Here is a 17,651-nt window from a genome sequence, read left to right as displayed (position 1 = left end):
GGGGAAGAGATCCGAGGACAGGAAGCAAGGAGGCTAGAGGCCCGACCTTCCTGGTCTAGTGGCCAGGCTCCGTGATTACATTCCTGTCCCCTTTCCCAGCTCCCAGCTTTGATTATGCTGACATGCCGTCACCCCTGGGCGAGTCTGAGAACACCATCACCGTTCTGCTGAGGCCAGCACAGGGCCGTGGCGCGCCCATCAGGTGGGAAAGCCTAAGTGGAGAGGTGGGAGGTCAGGGCCATAGGGAGGAAGCCCCTCCTCTGACCCAGAGTTCCCCGCCACGTGGGCCAGCGCATCCTCATCCTCCCTCAGTTTCCTGCTCAGGGCTCAGAGTGTCTGGAGAAGCATGTTCTGTGATCCTGGGCAGGTGGAAAGTCTGCAGCTGCTCCCCTCTGAAGCCATGGGTGTCTGATGGTGATTGGCGTGAGATCATTGGGCAGTGATCAGCCTGAGGAGGTGTGACTATCCAGTCCTCTCCTGAGGGTCTTCCCTCAGACATCTTGGAGAAATGAAACTCTGGGGGCCTTATTTCTTCCCAGCCTTTTCCCCAGAAGGTCCTGGCCAGGGAGACTCAGCCTTTCTAGAAGGCTGGGGCAGCCGGCAAGACAGGGGTCTCTCTCTGGAGTGGCCTAGAACTTGGCTTCTCCACTTTCTTCTCCCTAGAGAAAACTGGGGCTGCCTCTCTGGAGAGAAGGTGCTGGAGACAAGATGGTGTGTGTGTGTGTGAGATAAAGACACATACTGTGTATGTGCAATGTGTGGTATGGAGGTGTGAGTGCGTGTGTGTGAGAGCGTGAGCGTGAGGGTATTTGTAGGATGTGTCTGCATGCCTGCTCTCAGTCAGACACTGTGTTTGTGACCTCACCTGCACAAGTCATTTTATCCTCATGGTGGCCTGTGGCAGGGGGAGCTGTCTCCTTATTTCACACGTTGGGAAACAGGCTCAGTGGCCCTGCCCCCCAGGTCACACAGCTGGCAGGGGCTAGAGCTGGGGTTTGAAACCCAGGTCTGTCTGCACAGCCTGTACCTTTTCTTGAAGTCACAGGGCCTCCCTGTCCCTCTGGTCCACCCCATCCTCCCACAAAGATGTGTGCACCCGGAGAGGTGATGGCCTGTATTTGGGTGTGGGAAAATCCTGCTAAGTCTCTGAGAAGGTAGCAGGTTGGCCACATACCCTTGACACCCCCTCATGTCCTCACCCGCCTTCTCCTGCTTTTCCTCCCCTGTATTTGCTACTGCAGAGCCTGTCCCGGGCTGCTTCCCAGACTCTCTGGTCAACGTCAGGGTGTTTGAGGGTCATTTTGCATTTCCAGGAGCCTCAGGGCCTTGTGCAGCTGAGTCTGGGAGCAGGCGTAGTAGCTGTGTGACCTTGGGCACGTCCCTTTACCTCTCCTTTTCCTTGTCTGCATACTGGAGACCATCCCAGTCAAGATGCTTTGTTCAGTGTTGACTGTTTTCACCTCCTGGTGGGGTTTGGGGCCAGGGGAGGCCTGACCTTGACCTGGGAAATGGAGGCTGAGGGGGGCCTGGGCTGGTGTTTGCAGTGTGCTAGTGATGAGCGACGAAGCTGTGTGGCCCCAATCCAGGGCACTGGGGTGATTCCCCCACAGCTCCGAAGCTTGGAAGAAACAGCTGGAGAGCCAGGGAAAGGCATTGCTACTTCCCAGAGTGCAGCTGTCAGAACGGGTGTCACACGCCAAGATGTGACCGAGCCTGTGACTAGAAATATTTGAATTTGTCAGCACTCACTTATTTACTCTTGGCTTTGTTCCACCGAGGATTTGAAGGAGCTCACAGCAAAAGGGCATTCAGTAAACTGATAAAAATAAATAGAAACACACAAGTCGGGACCAGGAGACACACATCAGAGGGAATGGGGACGAGGGAAAACAAATCAGCTGTCAGGACCCAGAGATGACGGGCTCCGAGTTGCAGACTCGAGGTGCCTCCAGGTTGGGAGAGTACCAGATGCAGGATTCGTGTGGCCTTGCTTGCTTGCTCCGTGACTGTCTCTCTAACTGGAGGTCAGTTCCAGAAAGCCTAGGTCCCCAAGTGCCCACCTAGCAAGGGCCCAGCGTCTGAGCTCATGCACTTTCTGAATGAATGAACACTTTGTGTCTGACTGTCCTTCCCAGAGGCCCAAAGGGAGCCGTAGGTACTGGGGTGGAGCCTGAGGCTTTGGGTCCCCAGGTCCTGTGGCAGGCATAGGAGCCCGGGTTGAAGAGAGCCAGGGTGGAGCTCTAGGGCTTGGTGCCACTGAGCAGGGCCCGAGTTCTTTCCACTTTAGTCACAGGCCTAACAGCTGACAGGCACTGGCTGCTTCTGAAGCTTGCCTCCTTCCTTACATTTAGTTTGTGGAACAGTCCTGTGATCACGCTGGCTTTACAGAGGAGGAAACTGAAGCCCAGAGAGGCTAAGAGAGTTGTCCAGCGAGTAAGACGCAGAGCCAAGATTAGTCCCAGGCTGGGCCTGACCCCAAAGCCCATGCCCTTTGCCACCAGATGGCTCTCCCTATCTCCTGGCCCTGGGGTCACTGCCCTGTCCCCTCCTTGTCCAGTGTGTACCAGGTGATCGTGGAGGAGGAGCGGCAGCGGAGGCTTCGTCGGGAGCCAGGCAGCCAGGACTGCTTCCCAGTGCCCTTGACCTTTGATGCGGCGCTGGCCCGTGGCCTGGTGCACTACTTTGGGGCAGAACTGGCGGCCAGCAGTCTGCCGGAAGCCATGCCCTTCACCGTGGGTGACAACCAGACCTATCGCGGCTTCTGGAACCCACCGCTTGAGCCCAGGAAGGCCTACCTCATCTACTTCCAGGCAACAAGCCACCTGAAGGGGGTGAGGGACTAGCAGGGGTTGTGATGGGGATAGGCTGGGGACAAGGCCTCAGAGCCATCTGAGCAGCCCCCTAGGAGGCCAGAGCCCCTCCCCCGGCCCCAACCCCTCTCCAGAACCCTCCCCTCCTTCCCTGAGCCTCCTGACCTCAGGCTTCTCTTAAAGCATCTCCCCTTCCTGAGCCTTTACCCCAGACTCTCTTATGTCTAAGCCCCCAGTCTATCTCTGCCCTCTCCCTGAGGCGCTAGTGTCTGTCTTAGGCTCCTTTCTCCAGGGGTCCATTTCTGGGTCCTGCTTTCCCCAGGCCTTGAGTCCCACCACCCACCTCCTCTTGGAAGCCCTCCCCTTCTCCAGGCTCCTTCCTCCCTGGGCGCCCCTCTTAACCAGCCCCACGGCCACCCCCTTCCCACACTATTTCTTCCCCTGCTCCCTCTGAACTCATTCCCCTTCCCTAAGTCATTGCCCTCTTTGCAGGGCCCTCCCTCCCCTCCCTGCTTCCCCCTCAGGCCTTCTTTCCTTCCGGGAGGGGTGGGGTGTCTCTGGTTACAATGGGCACTGGACAAGCCCTGACCAGGCCCAAGACAAGCTCGCCAAGGATCCCCCTGGGGAGGGTTAGGTTGGGGCTTCTGTCTTGCTGAGACCCCCATCTTTGTCTCCAGGAGACCCGGCTGAATTGCATCCGCATCGCCAGGAAAGGTAAGCCCCGCTAGGTTCCTTCCTGGCCTTTAGCAGAGGGTTTCTCCCCTCTGGGCTCTTGCGGGGTGGGTCCTGAGCTCCCAGAGCTGTGGGAGCAGAGGAGAGTGGTCCAGCAGACCTGGGTCAGGTCCCTGTTTGTCCCACCTGAAAGACTCCTTCTCCTAGCCTGGGCAGTAGGGCTAACCTCCCTCTCTCCTCTCATGGTCACAGAAGTGGTTTTGGCAGGGGCCTGGAACAGGTCTGCGGAGGGGGACCTATTATGGTTGGGCTGTGGGGATGATGGCACTGGGCACCGGTTCTGGGTTCTGTATCTGCCCCCTTTGTTGCGGTGGGGGAGAGGTGGACCCTGCAGTGTAGACAGGGAATGTGGCTGGTCCCCCTTCCTGAGATGCTCTCAGCAGGCCCTAGGTACATAATTCTCTCCCCATCATTGCCTCTCAGGAGAGCAGGAGAGTGAGTCTGAAGGCCCCAGGCAGCCTCCATCCCCTGTCCACTGAAGGATGGGAGGATTTGAGAAAGTAGAGAGGACGGGGAGCTCTTCCTGATGGGGTCCATGGGGGTGCAGAAGTTATAAGGATGGTGAGGGGGCAGATGGGACTGAAAGGCCGCCTACGGGCTGAGGATAGGGAGCAGTTTTCTTTGTGCACATGTGTTAGTGTCTTCTTTGGGACTCAAACCCTGTAGGTAGGTGGTCCCTATTTCCCCTCTGACCCGCTGTCATGCTTTATTCTCCCCAGCTGCCTGCAAGGAAAGCAAGCGACCCCTGGAGGTGTCCCAGAGATCGGAGGAGATGGGGCTCATCCTGGGCATCTGTGCAGGGGGACTTGCTGTCCTCATCCTCCTCCTGGGGGCCATCATTGTCATCATCCGTAAGGGGTGAGTGAGGCTGGTGCCATGACTCCCCCAAGGCTCTCTCAGAAGCCTGGTGGACACAGAGGAGCAGAGGCTGGGGCCTGGGAGGGCAGCCGCCTGGTGAGTGTGGAGGGCTGCCAGTCTGGGCATCAGGCCTAAGGACGGGCTCAAGCCAGGCAACGGGAAGCCAGAGCCTTTGCAAATGAAACTGTGCTGGAGTGGCTTGGCTGGAGCTCAGGTCTGGCTGGTGCCAGGTACCACTATCCAGGGAAGGGCGTTCCACGCTTGCTGCCAAGGAGCTGTGCTGTACGTGGGCACTGCCCCCCTGTGCCTGCTGGGCTCTTCCAGTGGGGGAGGGGGTGGAGGTGACCTGACTTTGAATCTCCAGCCCCCTGCAGACCTTCTACCGACTTGTCTGCCCTGACCACGGGGTCGTGGTGCTGACCCTGAGCAGTGGGGGTGCTGCTCACTCCCCTTGAAGCCAAGGAACCTGAACCACGGTTCTTTCTTGGCCCCATCTTCCTTGGGGCTCAGCTTGCCCCGGACCCTTGTACTCTTGAGCCCTGTGGCGTCCCCCTGGGCCCACAACTCAGAGGAGACCTCGCTCCTACCCCACCACCATCCCCCCCTGGCCTCCAAGGTCTGGCTCTGCCTTTCCCAGGGCATCTTACAGTGGGCAGCATGAATCCCAGCACCTCTTAGAATCCACAACTTAGAATTTCAGTTCCAGAAATCCAGGACTTGGGATTCTAAAGATCTCAGAATTTAGAACTGTGGAGGCTCAGAGCCCAGAAGGTGAGAGCTGCCTGGTTCAAGGACATCTAGTCTAGTGGTTTTCAGATTGTCTTAAAGCAACAGAACCTGTTTTCAAAACACCAGCTCAGCCTCCCGTAGGAGGCCCAGTACATGGAACAGATGAAGGCAGAGCCTCTGGGTGGGGCAGTGAGGGAAGCTTCTGAGACCACTCTGGTTCCCGTCCCCTCCACGTCATTCACTGCCAGGCAGCCCCAGGACACTGGTCCAAGCACACTAATGGGAGGATGGAGGTGTCAAGGTCCCAGGGGGCATGACCCTGCCCGAGGTCACTCGGGGAGCTCTCTCTGGACCTGGGCTCTGCACAGCTGTTTTGGGGCTGCTGCTGGATCTCGGGGCTGCTGCTGGATCTCAGGGCTGCCAGGAGCTGATAAGTAGGATCTGGCCTACTTAGCAGAAAACTGGCCAGAGCTGCCATTCCCGAGGCCTGGCACCAGCAGAGAGACACTCTCCCAGGGAGTCCGGTGGTAGAGTCTGCCGGCCAGGTGGGGTTGGCCTGTCCAAGGCGTGAAGCTGATTTTTTCCCTTCCCTAGTGCCTGCACAGCTTCTTGAGATAAACTCTTTAAACTCTGTCATTTAATGCGGATTTCCGTGCGCCCAGGGCTTTACACACGCCCATCCGTTAGAACATTAGTTACTGAACCCCTGCCATGGGCCGGGCACTGTTCTAGCATCAGGATACATCAGAGAACTCTTCCTTCTTGGATCCCGACCCATGAAGCAGGTCTGAGCCCCTTCTCACAGATGAGGAAACTAACTGAGCGACTTGACCATGTCACTCGGCTGGTAAGTGACAGGGTCTGGTTTGAAGCCAGTCCTGACGACAAAACCCGGGCTCCTTCGGGCCCGGATATGAAGGGCCTCACTGTGGCCAGCATGCAGTAGAAGCCCAGAATTAGCAAGTATCTGCACTCCTCCTCTGTGGGGGACTGGGGTGCAGTGGGGTGGAGAGGGGGCAGATGGTGAGGGCTGTAGGGGAGAGGTCAGATCCTGGGGCTGAGTTGTACTACCTACAACTGGAGTCCAGTTGTAAGTAGTATTTGAAGCGTTAGAGTTGATCCTCAAGGAGAGAGGATGGGCCCAGTGGAGGGTGTCACCCACCTCTGCAGAGAGCCTTGGGCCCAGGACAGGATGGGTCAGAGATGCTGCTGGAGCCTCATTAGGAAGCCATGAGTCTGCACATGTGCTATCCCGGAAACCTTTCCAGGCTACCCCCGGAGTGTTGAGGATCCCCCCAGACTTCCTTCCTTCCTTCCTCTAAAAGCCACTCAGTCCCATTCTCTAGCACCTCATGCAGCCCCCCTCTGAAATCCTATCCTGGCCTTCAGGGTCTACCGTGCCCCTCAGGGCTCCTCCAGTCTGCCTTGCACTGTCGGGGGACAGAGCAGGCCTGCCAGCCATGGAGGGGCCCACATTAAATGTCGCAGGCAGGTCGGGAGGTTGCTGAGGGAAGGCTGATACCCAGTTCCCCCTTGTGCATCCTTGTTGGAGGAAGGAGATGGCCTGGGGTGGGAGACGCTGGGTGGGGGTCGGGGGTCGGGTGGTCAGGCTCCCCATTCTGCCCTGCTGGGGTGGGCAATGAGCCTGGAGGCATCTGTGCTTGGGGAACTCCCTAGGCCGGTATAGCTCTTATTCTGCTTTCAGAATCCCACCCTTCTCCTTTGCTTTCTTCTCCCTAAACTTTTTCTTTTACTTAGAGTTCTTTACTTAGGCTCAGTTGTTTTTCTTCCCTGCTGGACTGAGAGCTCCATGAGGGCAGAGATATTTCTGTCCTGTTGGCTGTGGATCCCCAGGGCCTGGCCCAGTGGAGTAGGGTCCTCCTGACCCCTTCCCCCCCAACTCCCAGCTCAGCAGGTGGAGAGAGGCAGGGAGGAGCCGGGCTGACAGTGGGCCCTTGGGCGGGGTCATTGTTAATCTCACTCCTTTGGGGGAGGATAGGGATGCTCACAGAGGTGGAGTTCTTTTATTTATTTTCCCTCTTTATTGATTACTCAATTCCATGAAATATTTATTGGGGGATTGTCCTGTCCTGGGCGCTGTCCAGGGCTCTGGGAGCCTGCCATGGGCAGAAGAGAAGATGCTGTCCTTTGGAGCTAGTGTGGAGCCTGACATTAAACTAGAAACAGCACAAACAGATAATTACAGATTGTGAAAAGAGAGGGTAACAGAGAGAGGGTAAAGGTGACACGATAGAGTTGGTAATTATCGGGGAGTCTTTGTGGAAGGCTCTTGAAAAGTCATGACGTTACAGTTGAGACCAGGATGCCATTCCTTCCACCTTCCCCCTCTTCTTTGGGGTCCCCATGACCAGCCACAGGCCTGTACCTTCCTCTCTCTCCTGGGATGGAGGAGAGGAGACGTGCTGTGTGGCCTCCAGCCACTCTCCTGCCCTCGCTGGGCCTCAGTCTCCCACTCTTGTCTCCTTCCCTTTGCCCAGTCTGCAGGAGTCCCTGTGGAAGGCCATTCCCGGGGGTCCCTCCTGGTGGGGAGGTGTGGGGGCAGGTGAGTGGAGGACCCCTGGATGTGCCTGGACGGGGCCTCAGGAGGGAGCTGGCTCTGGGGGTCCGGGTCTTAGGACAGGTGTCTAAACTCTGCCCTTGACCCCCCAGAGAGGCCTAGGAGGACCACGACTCTCTGGGACTCAGCTTCCCCACCTGTGAAGTGGGATCAGAGCCAAGCCATGGTTTGGGTGCCCAGAGGGGGCAGCACGGCTCCTTCGATGGATCGCACATGCAGGGGCAGTCTGGGTTGGGGAGGGTGGGCCTCACCTTTGCCCCAGAGTCCAGTAGGAGCCCTCTCCCCACCTCTGCCCCCCCAGCCAGGGCTCCCTCCCAGGCACAGGTGTGTGCAGAGGGCTGAGCCCGCAGAGGCAGAGGGGCCTGCAGGTGTGAGGAGTGTTGGACCTGAGGGGTGGGGCTGCAGTGGGGAGTGGGGGCGCCTGTGAGCATGTGAGGGAGGTTGTTTGTGTGTGATTGTGTAGCCACGTGAGTGTGTCCGTTTATGTGTGAGTGTGCAAGTGTGTGTATTTCTCTCTGTGTCTGTGTGTGTGACTATGTGAAAGCTCTCCTTCCCCAGGCCCTTTCCCCATCTCCTCCTCCCTCCAGCAGCGGGCTCTGGGAAGGTTCTGGAAGGGGCTTCGGGTCTTGGTTTTCGATGACTGAGCCCAGCCAGCCCTTGGGACAGGGAAGGTCCTCCTGACCCATCTGGTCCCTGGCCAGCGCCCTCCCCAGCACAGAAAGCAGCCGACCCCTCCCTGCGGGCTGGGCACTGCCCTCAGCCCACCGTGTGGCAGGACCATGGGCCCAACTGTGCTGTTCTCTTTGCACGCTGCCAGGAGGGACCACTATGCCTACTCCTACTACCCGTAAGTAGCCCTTCCCCGCCCCCTCGGGCCCTAGGTCGTTCTCCTCATGTGCAGGGCCTCGCACCAGTCCCTCTCTGGGGTGCACAGCCAGGCATGTGTGTGCGCGTGTCTGGGGCAGGCCCGCCCCCTCCCTAGCAGCTGTCCCCACGGTGCACACAACTCTCAGGTCAGCACGAGCCCCTTCTCCAGCCGGGCGGCCTCAGGCTCTTCAGACTCATCATTTCTGGGCTCTTCCTCTGGGCCCGGGCCCTGAGAAGCACGCTCCATGATCCCTTCCGTGTTACTGATGAAATGACCGAGGCTCAGAGAGTGAAGGGACTGGTCAGAGGTCACAGAAGGTGCCAGAGCTGGGGTTACCACCGGGCCCCTTTGGACTGCCTGGTCTCCTGATGGTACACTGTGTTCTGCCTCTGTCTTCTCTGATTCTGCAAGCCTTCCAGAACATTCCCTGCACCTGTGCCTGTCCTCCCTCCTTGCAGAGCAGGCTCAGGTGCCCCCAGGACAGCCCAGAGGACCAGGGTCTCTCCCTTCCTCCTCCTGGACCCCCTACTTGCATCCACACCATCCAGGGTCACACCAGCTTTTCCAGCAACCACACCCTCCATGGCTTTTGTTTGACCCTAAATGCAGAACTTTTTCAAGTGTCAGGATTGCCTTCCATCTGCTGACTCTCACCCTGAGATCCCCTGGTGGCCGGCTGTGTCCCGTGTCCCTCGGCTTCTGTCTTCTGTGGAGCTGGGTGCTTGGTGTTTGTAGTTCTTCTCCCAAGTGAACCGAGAGTCCTGGGCAGGGAGCAGAGCCCTGGGGCATACCACTGGAGACTGCCTTCTAGGCACAGCTTGACTGCTGTCCTCTGTCCATGGCCCTCTGTCTGTCCTCCCTGTGATTTGCTGGTGTCTGCCTTTCCCTCCCTCTCTCTGCCCTCTTCCCCATCTCTCTCCTTGTCATGGTCCCTTTAGTCTCTCCCCCTCCCTCTCCTCCTTCTCTTATCCTCCTGATTCCCTTGCCCCCTCTTCACCTCCCTCTCCTTCCCTCCTTCCCCCTCCACCTTCTCTCCTATGTCAGTGGTCAAGGTCATAGCCACAGAGGCTTCTCTTCATCTGTGCCCTGGGCCATGGTGAGGGTGATGCCCAGAGCTTGGTGGTTGGGGTCACCCAGTCTTCCCTGCCTTGGACAGCTCTCGACTGCAGACTGATTAGAATTTGCCTCTGGGAAGAACCCTTCCTTAGCCTCTTCTTCTCCACTGATGGTCAAGATTCCTGAGCCCTCTTTACCTAGAAGTCCTCCCTCAGGTCTACCCACATTCTGCATGCTGTGGGGCCCAGCAGGGTGAATGGCTATCTCATCCTGAGCCTTCCCTGTGATTGGCTCCACTGCAGTTTCAAGACAGGTCCCAAGTCCTTCCCTCTTTCCCTTTTGCTCAGCACGTTGGTCATGGACTATGCCCCCTGCTCTTCCTCCCACTTCCCTCTGAGTCCTCTGGGGTCACACACTGCCATTCTCATCTGCAAAGCTGGGCTGCGGGTCTGGGCTGTGCAGGGCCCTTGTCTGGGGGCCTCTTCGCAAGGCTCTCAGGAGGGACCGGGCCTCTTGCTTCCTCCCTCTGCTGCTTCCAGTGGCTGGATGGACTGGTGGGCAGTGGCAGGAATATGGACATCCAGTGTGGCCCATGGTGGGACTGTCCTGGGGGCTCTGGGGATAGGAAGAAGCCAGTTGGAGTTCATCCCCTGCCCAGAGGAAAACTCCGGAGCACTGGCCAAGCAGCAGCCAGACTCTCTGCCATGAAGGAGGACCGTAGTGCACCCCCATTGTGGGGAAGAGGGGTTCTCAGGGTGCATGTTCAGTGAGGATGGGGAAAGGAAGATGGCTATGGGGGCCTGCTGGGGTTGGAGCTGGGGCGGTCATCTTCCTAGTTTGGATGGGGTGAGTGCTGTGGTACCAGAATAGTTCCAGAGTGACTATCCTACCCATTTCCTGAGCCCTCCAGGCCAGTGACAGGGGCCACGTTCCAGCCTGAGACCACTGGGCTTCATCCCTTGTCCTCAGCAAAGGTCCCCAGGAAGAGGGACTTTGCCCAGTCCCTTGCGGGGGAGGTAGCAACTCTGGTTTTGGCGAGCAAAGGATAGATGCAGAGCCCTCTCAGTATCCGGAGATGCTTCTAGATAGTCTCCTGGGGCCAAAGCCCCCGGACTGTTTGGCCTCCCCATCCACCTCTGGGTGTTGTCCTGCCCAGCTCAGCACCCATGTGTCTTGTCGACCCCTCTCTTCAGGAAGCCGGTGAACATGACCAAGGCCACTGTCAACTACCGCCAGGAGAAGACCCACATGATGAGTGCGGTGGACCGGAGCTTCACGGACCAGAGCACCCTGCAGGAGGATGAGCGGCTGGGCCTGTCCTTCATGGACACCCATGGCTATAGCCCCCGAGGTGAGTGCATGGCCCTCCTGCCCTTCCTCGGGGCTCTGGGATTCCATATCCGAGCCAGGATGACCGAGCCCCTCCAATGAGTTCTGGTACATCTCAAACCCAAAACGAGGCAATGCAGGGGAGGCATGGGTATTACCCGTTTGCACTGGGGAGCTTTAGGAAGATGGAGGACATAGACTCCTGGATGGGGGGCATTCGAGGTCACATGTTGATTGTGGGAAGTGCTCTGGGGAGTCAGAGAAAGGAGTGACAACGTGTGATCAAAGGGGACCAGAGCAGTCTCGAGCCTGCGGAGCAGCTGCTGTGGGAGAGGGAGGGGACCAGTGGTGAAAAGAGATGACTCTGCAGTTAGATAGACCTGGGTTTGCCTCTCACATCCCCTTAGCTGTGTGACCTGGGGCTGGCTGCTTAACCTCTCGGGGTGTCTGCTTCTTTGTGTATAAAATGGAGCTAAAGGTCATCTTCACTGGTAGGTGTGGTGGAGAGCAGGCTGGCTATTACATGTATCTCGTATAGTGAGAGCTGTGCCCAGCGTGTAGGTGGAATACGGTGGGTCAGCTGTTATGTGTCTGGAGCTTGTCATCAATCACCTCCTTACACATCTTTTTATTCTACTTAGCGTTGATGTGTATAAAAGAAAATATGTAATGCTTCTGGAAGTCATGCAGTGATAATACAACAAGCACGGGTGAGCCACACTGGTGAATTAGGACACCGTCTTGGGGTCCCTCCCTGAGACTATGCCCCCCCCGCACCCCTCTGAAATCTGAGTCTATAATTTCCTTACCATCTCGGGAGTCATTTCACCGGTGTACCTATAGCCCCAAACGGCGTATTGTGTAACTTTGCTCCTTTTTGAGCTTCGTACAAGTGCAATCACACTGTTTCTCAACCCAGCATTGTCATTCCCATATTTGGCGAGGTGGGTGTTTCTCTCTAGTTTCTTTTGTTTTTTCTCCGATGTATCGTTTTCCATTATGTGAATGTATCACCGTTGATTTCTCTCTTCTGCCATCCGGCGACATCAGATCTGCTTCCAGTTTTCTGGTTATTACAAACGAGGCTGCTGTGAAGGTTCTTACATGGCTCTCCAGGTGCCTCTGCTCGGGAGATCTGCGAGGTAGAGCAGCCGGATTGCAGAGCGCTTTTCTGTTTCCTTCTGGAAGACGGTGCCGAGCCGTGTCCCAGAGTGGCTTTGCCTGTGCTCACAGCCAGCAGCAGCGAGCGAGAGCTTCCGCAGCCCCACGGCAAGCTCAGAATTTGCCAGGCTTCTTCCCTTTTGCCAAACTAGTTTGTATAAAATGGTAATTCTCTATAGTCTTAATTTGCATTTCTCTGATTACTAATGAGGTTGAGCATCTTTTCAAATCATTATTGGCCATTCAGCGTTCTTCTTCCATGAAATGCCTGTTCATGCCTTTTACCTAATTTTCTATTAGGTTTTCTGTTGCTTTCTTAGTGGTTTTTAGGAGTTCTTTATATATTTAGGATGATAATCACTTTTCACTTATGAATTGCAAATATCTTCTCTCAATTTGTGGCTCATCTCCGCAGGTTATTTATAGTGTCTTTGGAGGAACAAGTTTTTATTTTAATTCAGTCAAGTTCATCAGTCTTTTCCTTTCTGATTTCTACTTTTTGTGTTTTCTTCGAGAACGCTTCCTTTGCAGGGTCATAAAATATTTTTTACTTTTTTCTAAACCTTTTTATATTTTGCATGGCGCATTTCAATCTTTACCCATCTGTGATTGATTTTTGTGTGTCAGAGGAATGAAGGATTTTCTTTTTTTATATTTTCTTTTCTTTTTTTTTTTTCTGTAGTAATTCATGTCCCAGCTTCTGTTACAGTGCGTATTTTCACCAGTGATGCTGAAGGCCACCCTCATCACAGATCATGCTTCTGTATATCTGTGGACTATTTTTTGGCTCCTCATTCTCTTTGATTAGGCACTTTGGTGATTCCTGTATCTGTTGATACCTGATTTCCTCATTACTAGAGTTACCTAAGTCTTGTATCTGGTACATCAGGTTCTCCTGGCTTTGCTCCTTATCAAGGATGTCTTGGCTATGTTTGTCCTCATTCTCTTTCTCATATATTTCATTACATTCATTTATTTATTTAGAGAGGGATTGTGTGCAAGCAGTACGGGGGAAAGGTAGCTGGATAGGAAAAGAATCTTTTTTTTTTTTTTAAGATCTTATTTATGTATTTGAGAGAGAGGGATAGAGAGAGAGTGAGTATGAGCAGGGTAAGAGGCAGAGGGAGAAGCAGGTTCCCTGCCAAGCATGGAGCTCGATGTGGGGCTCGACCCCAGGACCCTGGGATCATGACCTGAGCCGAAACCAGACACTCAACTGACTGAGCCACCCAGGCGCCCCAGGAAAGAGAGAATCTTAAGTAGGCTCCACGCTCAGCATGGAGCCCGATGTGGGGCTCAGTCTCATAACTCCGAGATCATGAGCTGAGCCGAAATCAAGAGTTTGATGCTAAACTGAGTGAGCCATCCAGGCACCTGTCCCTCTCATACATTTCAGAAACATCTTTTTAATTTACTTGGAAAACTTTGTTGGGTGGATTTGTATTAAATGTTTAGATCAGTTTGGGGGAGAACTGACATCTTAGGACATCTTCTTTACATCCATGGAGAAGATATACATAACCCTATATGTATTTAGGTCTTAAATCTCTTTTGATAATTTTCTCCATAAAACTTTGCACATCTCAGGTCCCTCAGGTCCCTTGTATTTTTGATTTCCATTGCAAATGGTACATTGTGTGGGTGTGTGTGGTAAAATAACACGTCATGTAGATTTCATCATCTTAACTGTTCTTAAGCGTGCAGTTTGGGGGGTACTAAGCACACGCATAATATGCGACCATCACCATTATTCAACCCCATAGCTCTGTTCATCTTGCGAAACTGAAACTCTGGTCCCATGAAGCAGTCACTCCCCATTCCCGTCTCTTCCCGGCCCCTGGCAACCACCGGTCTTCTTGCTGTGTCTTTGAATTTGACTGCTCTCATTATCTCATAGACCTGGAATCATAGAGCATTTGTGTCTTTGTGACTGGCTTATGTCACTTAGCTGCATGTCTTCAAGCTTCTTTCATCTTCGAGCATCTTTCAGAATTTTCTTCCTTTTTAGGGCTGATGAATATTCCATGGCATGTATGGGCCACGTTTTGCTTATTCATTCATCCACCCATGGATGCTTAGGTTGCCTCCGTGTTTTAGGTATTGTTAGGAATGCTGCTGTGAACATGGGTGTGCACATATCTGTTCGAGACCCTGATGCAGTTCTTTTGGGTACATACCCAGAAGTGGAATTGCTGGATCATATGGTAATTCTATTTTTAATTTTTTTGAGCAACCACCATACTGTTTTCCATGGTGGCCGTACCGTCTGGCATTCCCTGCAACAGTGCATAGGGGTTCCAATTTCTCCACATTCTTGTAACACTGGTTATTTTCTTTTTTTCTTTCTTCCTTCCTTCCTTTCTTTCTTTCTTTCTTTCTTTCTTTCTTTCTTTCTTTCTTTCTTTCTTTCTTTCATAGTAGCCATTCCAGTGGGTATGACATAGTATCCTCCTGAAGTTTTGATCTGCATTTCTCGAATGATGAATGATGCCACCTTGGGCATGTACCATTTGTGTATCTTCTTTGGAGAAATATCTTTTAAAGCCCTTTGCCCATTTTTGAATTGGGTTTTTTGGTTTTTTTTTGCTGTAGAGTTTTAGGAGTTCTCTCTGGACTCTACATATTAATCCATTATCAGATATATGATTTGCAAATATTTTCTTCTCTTCTGTGGATTGCCTTTTTACTCCATGGATCGTATCTTTTGATGCACAAAATTTAAAAAATTTTCGTGAGGTCCAGTTTGTCTGTTTTTTTCTCTTGCTGCCTGTGCTTTTAGTGTTATAGCCAGGAAATCATCGTCAAATCCAATGTCATGAAGTTTTTGCCCTGTGTTTTCTTCTAAGAGTTTAAAAAAAATTATCTTTTTATTTTTTAATGTATTTATTTTTATTATGTTACATTAGCCATGTAGTACTTCATTAGTTTCTCATGTAGTGTTGCATGGTTCATTGTTTGTTTATAACACCCAGTGCTCCATGCAATCCGTGCCCTCTTTAATACCCATCACCCGGCTAACCCTCCCCCCGCCCCCTCCCCTCTAAAACCCTCAGTTTGTTTCACAGAGTCCACAGTCTCTCATGCTTCATCTCCCGCTCCGATTTACCCCAATTCATTTTTCCCTTCCTTCTCCTAATGTCCTCCATGCTATTCCTTATGTTACACAATGAAGTGAAACCATATGATAATTGACCTTCTCTGCTTGACTTATTTCACTCAGCATCATCTCCTCCAGTCCCATCTGTGTTGATGCAAAAGTTGGATGTTCATCCTTTCCTATAGTTGAGTAATATTCCATTGTGTATATGGATCACATCTTCTTTATCCATTCGTCTGTTGAAAGGTGTCTTGGCTCTTAAAACAATTATCATTTTTTTAGAGAGACAGAGAGCATGTAAGTGGGGGTGGGGGAGGGGCAGTCGGAGAGGGAGGGAGAGAATCTCAAGCAGGCTCCATGCTAAGTGCAGAGCCCAGATATGAGGCTTGATCTCATGACGCTGAGACCTGAGCCAAAATCGAGAGTTGAATGGTCAGTCAACCCAATGAGCCATGCAGGTGCCCCTCTTTGAAGAGTTTTATAGTGTTAAGTCTTTTTTTTTTTAATTTTTTTTTAAAGATTTTATTTATTTATTTGACAGAGAGAGAGATCACAAGGAGGCAGAGAGGCAGGCAGAGAGAGAGAGGAGGAAGCAGGCTCCCTGCTGAGCAGAGATCCCGATGCGGGGCTCGATCCCAGGACCCTGAGATCATGACCTGAGCCGAAGGCAGAGGCTTTAACCCACTGAGCCACCCAGGCGCCCCTATAGTGTTAAGTCTTTTTTTTTTTTTTAAAGATTTTATTTATTTATTTGACAGAGAGAAATCACAAGTAGGCAGAGAGGCAGGCAGAGAGAGAGGAGGAAACAGGCTCCCTGCTGAGCAGAAAGCCCGATGTGGGGCTTGAACCCAGGACCTGGGATCATGACCTGAGCTGAAGGCAGCGGCTTAACCCACTGAGCCACCCAGGCGCCCCTAGTGTTAAGTCTTATATGGAGGTCTTTGTTCTAGTTTGAGTTAACTTCTGTATATGGTGTGAGGTAAGAGTCCAACTCCATTTTTTTTTTTTTTGCATGTGGGTGTCCAGTTTTCCCAATACAAATGGTACACTTTTAAAATATTACATTTCTAATTGTTGCTCATATAGAGAAATATTGTTGATTTTTTATGTATATATATTGATCTTATATCCATAGTCCTTGAGAACCTTATTTGTTAATTTTCTTTTGTCTGTACAGGCTTTCAGGTTTTCTGAGTATGATCAGAGGATCTGTAAATATGGGTAGTTCTGTTTCTTCTGTCTCATTTCCCTTCCTTTTTTTTTTTTTTTTTTTTCCTTGTCTTTCTGCGTGGCACTGGCTGGGATCTCCAGCACTGGGTTGGATGGAAGTGGTAATATCAGGAATCCTTGTTTGTTTTCCTGGTTTTAAAAGGAATGCTTCTAACATTAAACACTGAGAATAAAGTTCGCTACAGTTTTTGGTACAAATGTTTTATCAGGTTAACAAAGTTCTTTTTGGTTTTTAGTTTGCTAAGAGGTTTTATTTAAATGAGCATTAAACTTACCAAATGCTTTTTCTGCACTATCATATATACGTGTATTGTTGTTGTTGTTAATGAGGTGAGTGACATTTCCAGATTTTTTAAAGCTAAAATAACCTTCCATACTTGGAGTAAATTCAGCCTGGTCATGATTCATTACATTTTGTATGTCTTTTTGGATTCAGTATAGGTAAAATAATGCTCAGGATTTCAAAGCTGTATTCAGGAGTGAGATTGGCCCATGATTTTCTCTTTTTTCTACTATCCTTGTCTGGTTTTTGGTACCAGGATTCTGTTAGTCATGTAAAATATACCGAGGTTTCGTCTCCTTTACTCTTATTATGAAAGATTGGAATAATTGATACTTTGAGAGTTTGGTGGAATTCACCTATAAAACAGTCTTTATAGAAAAATTTTAAACTTTTAATTCAATTTATTTAAAGGAGTAAAAGACTATTGAGACTTTCTATTTTTTTCAAGCCACTTGTTGTGTTATTACTTGTCTAGGAATTTGCCCATTTCATTTAGGTTTTCAAATTCACTGACATGCACTTATTTATCATGTTGTCCCTATGATCTCCCTCATTAAATTTTCACCCCCGCCCAGCACAGTAGCTATTATCAACTCACCTTACAAATGAGGAAGCCGAGAGGAAACAGCCTTAGAGAGGGGAAGTCATTTAACAAAGGAGTAGAAAGTGACAGAACCAGGATTTAAATGCAGGTCTTTCTGAGTTGCAGAGAGGAGCCAGGCATGGGCAGGATCTGGACAGGCAGAGCTGGGAAAGGAAGGGCAGGCATGGGCGAGGGGGTAGCCAGTGTAGGTGAGCACACAGAGAAGTGTGATTGGGCAGGCAACTCTGGTGGGCTGCGGGGAGAGCGGGAAGTGGGGGCAGCATGGGCGCATGCCTTGCTGCTGAGTCCTCTGGAGAGACTCAGAGAAGCAGGATGC

At 52.1% G+C, this 17,651-nt stretch overlaps 1 protein-coding gene across 15 annotated transcripts in view; it reads left to right on the top strand.

The window, feature by feature from the left end:
- PTPRU (protein tyrosine phosphatase receptor type U) overlaps positions 1-17,651 on the top strand; it is a 77,886-nt gene that overhangs the window by 36,139 nt on the left and 24,096 nt on the right. For all 15 annotated transcript variants that reach the window (XM_047725899.1, XM_047725896.1, XM_047725891.1 and 12 more), the window contains 5 exons: positions 100-202; positions 2,558-2,831; positions 3,488-3,524; positions 4,262-4,400; positions 10,825-10,982. In XM_047725899.1, the coding sequence (XP_047581855.1) occupies positions 100-202; positions 2,558-2,831; positions 3,488-3,524; positions 4,262-4,400; positions 10,825-10,982 (711 nt within the window). The remainder of the gene's footprint in view (positions 1-99; positions 203-2,557; positions 2,832-3,487; positions 3,525-4,261; positions 4,401-10,824; positions 10,983-17,651) is intronic.

The sequence above is a fragment of the Lutra lutra genome, chromosome 4, assembly GCF_902655055.1.
Source record: "Lutra lutra chromosome 4, mLutLut1.2, whole genome shotgun sequence".
Classification (NCBI taxonomy): Eukaryota; Metazoa; Chordata; class Mammalia; order Carnivora; family Mustelidae; genus Lutra; species Lutra lutra.
This window is presented reverse-complemented; position numbering and strand designations above follow the sequence as displayed.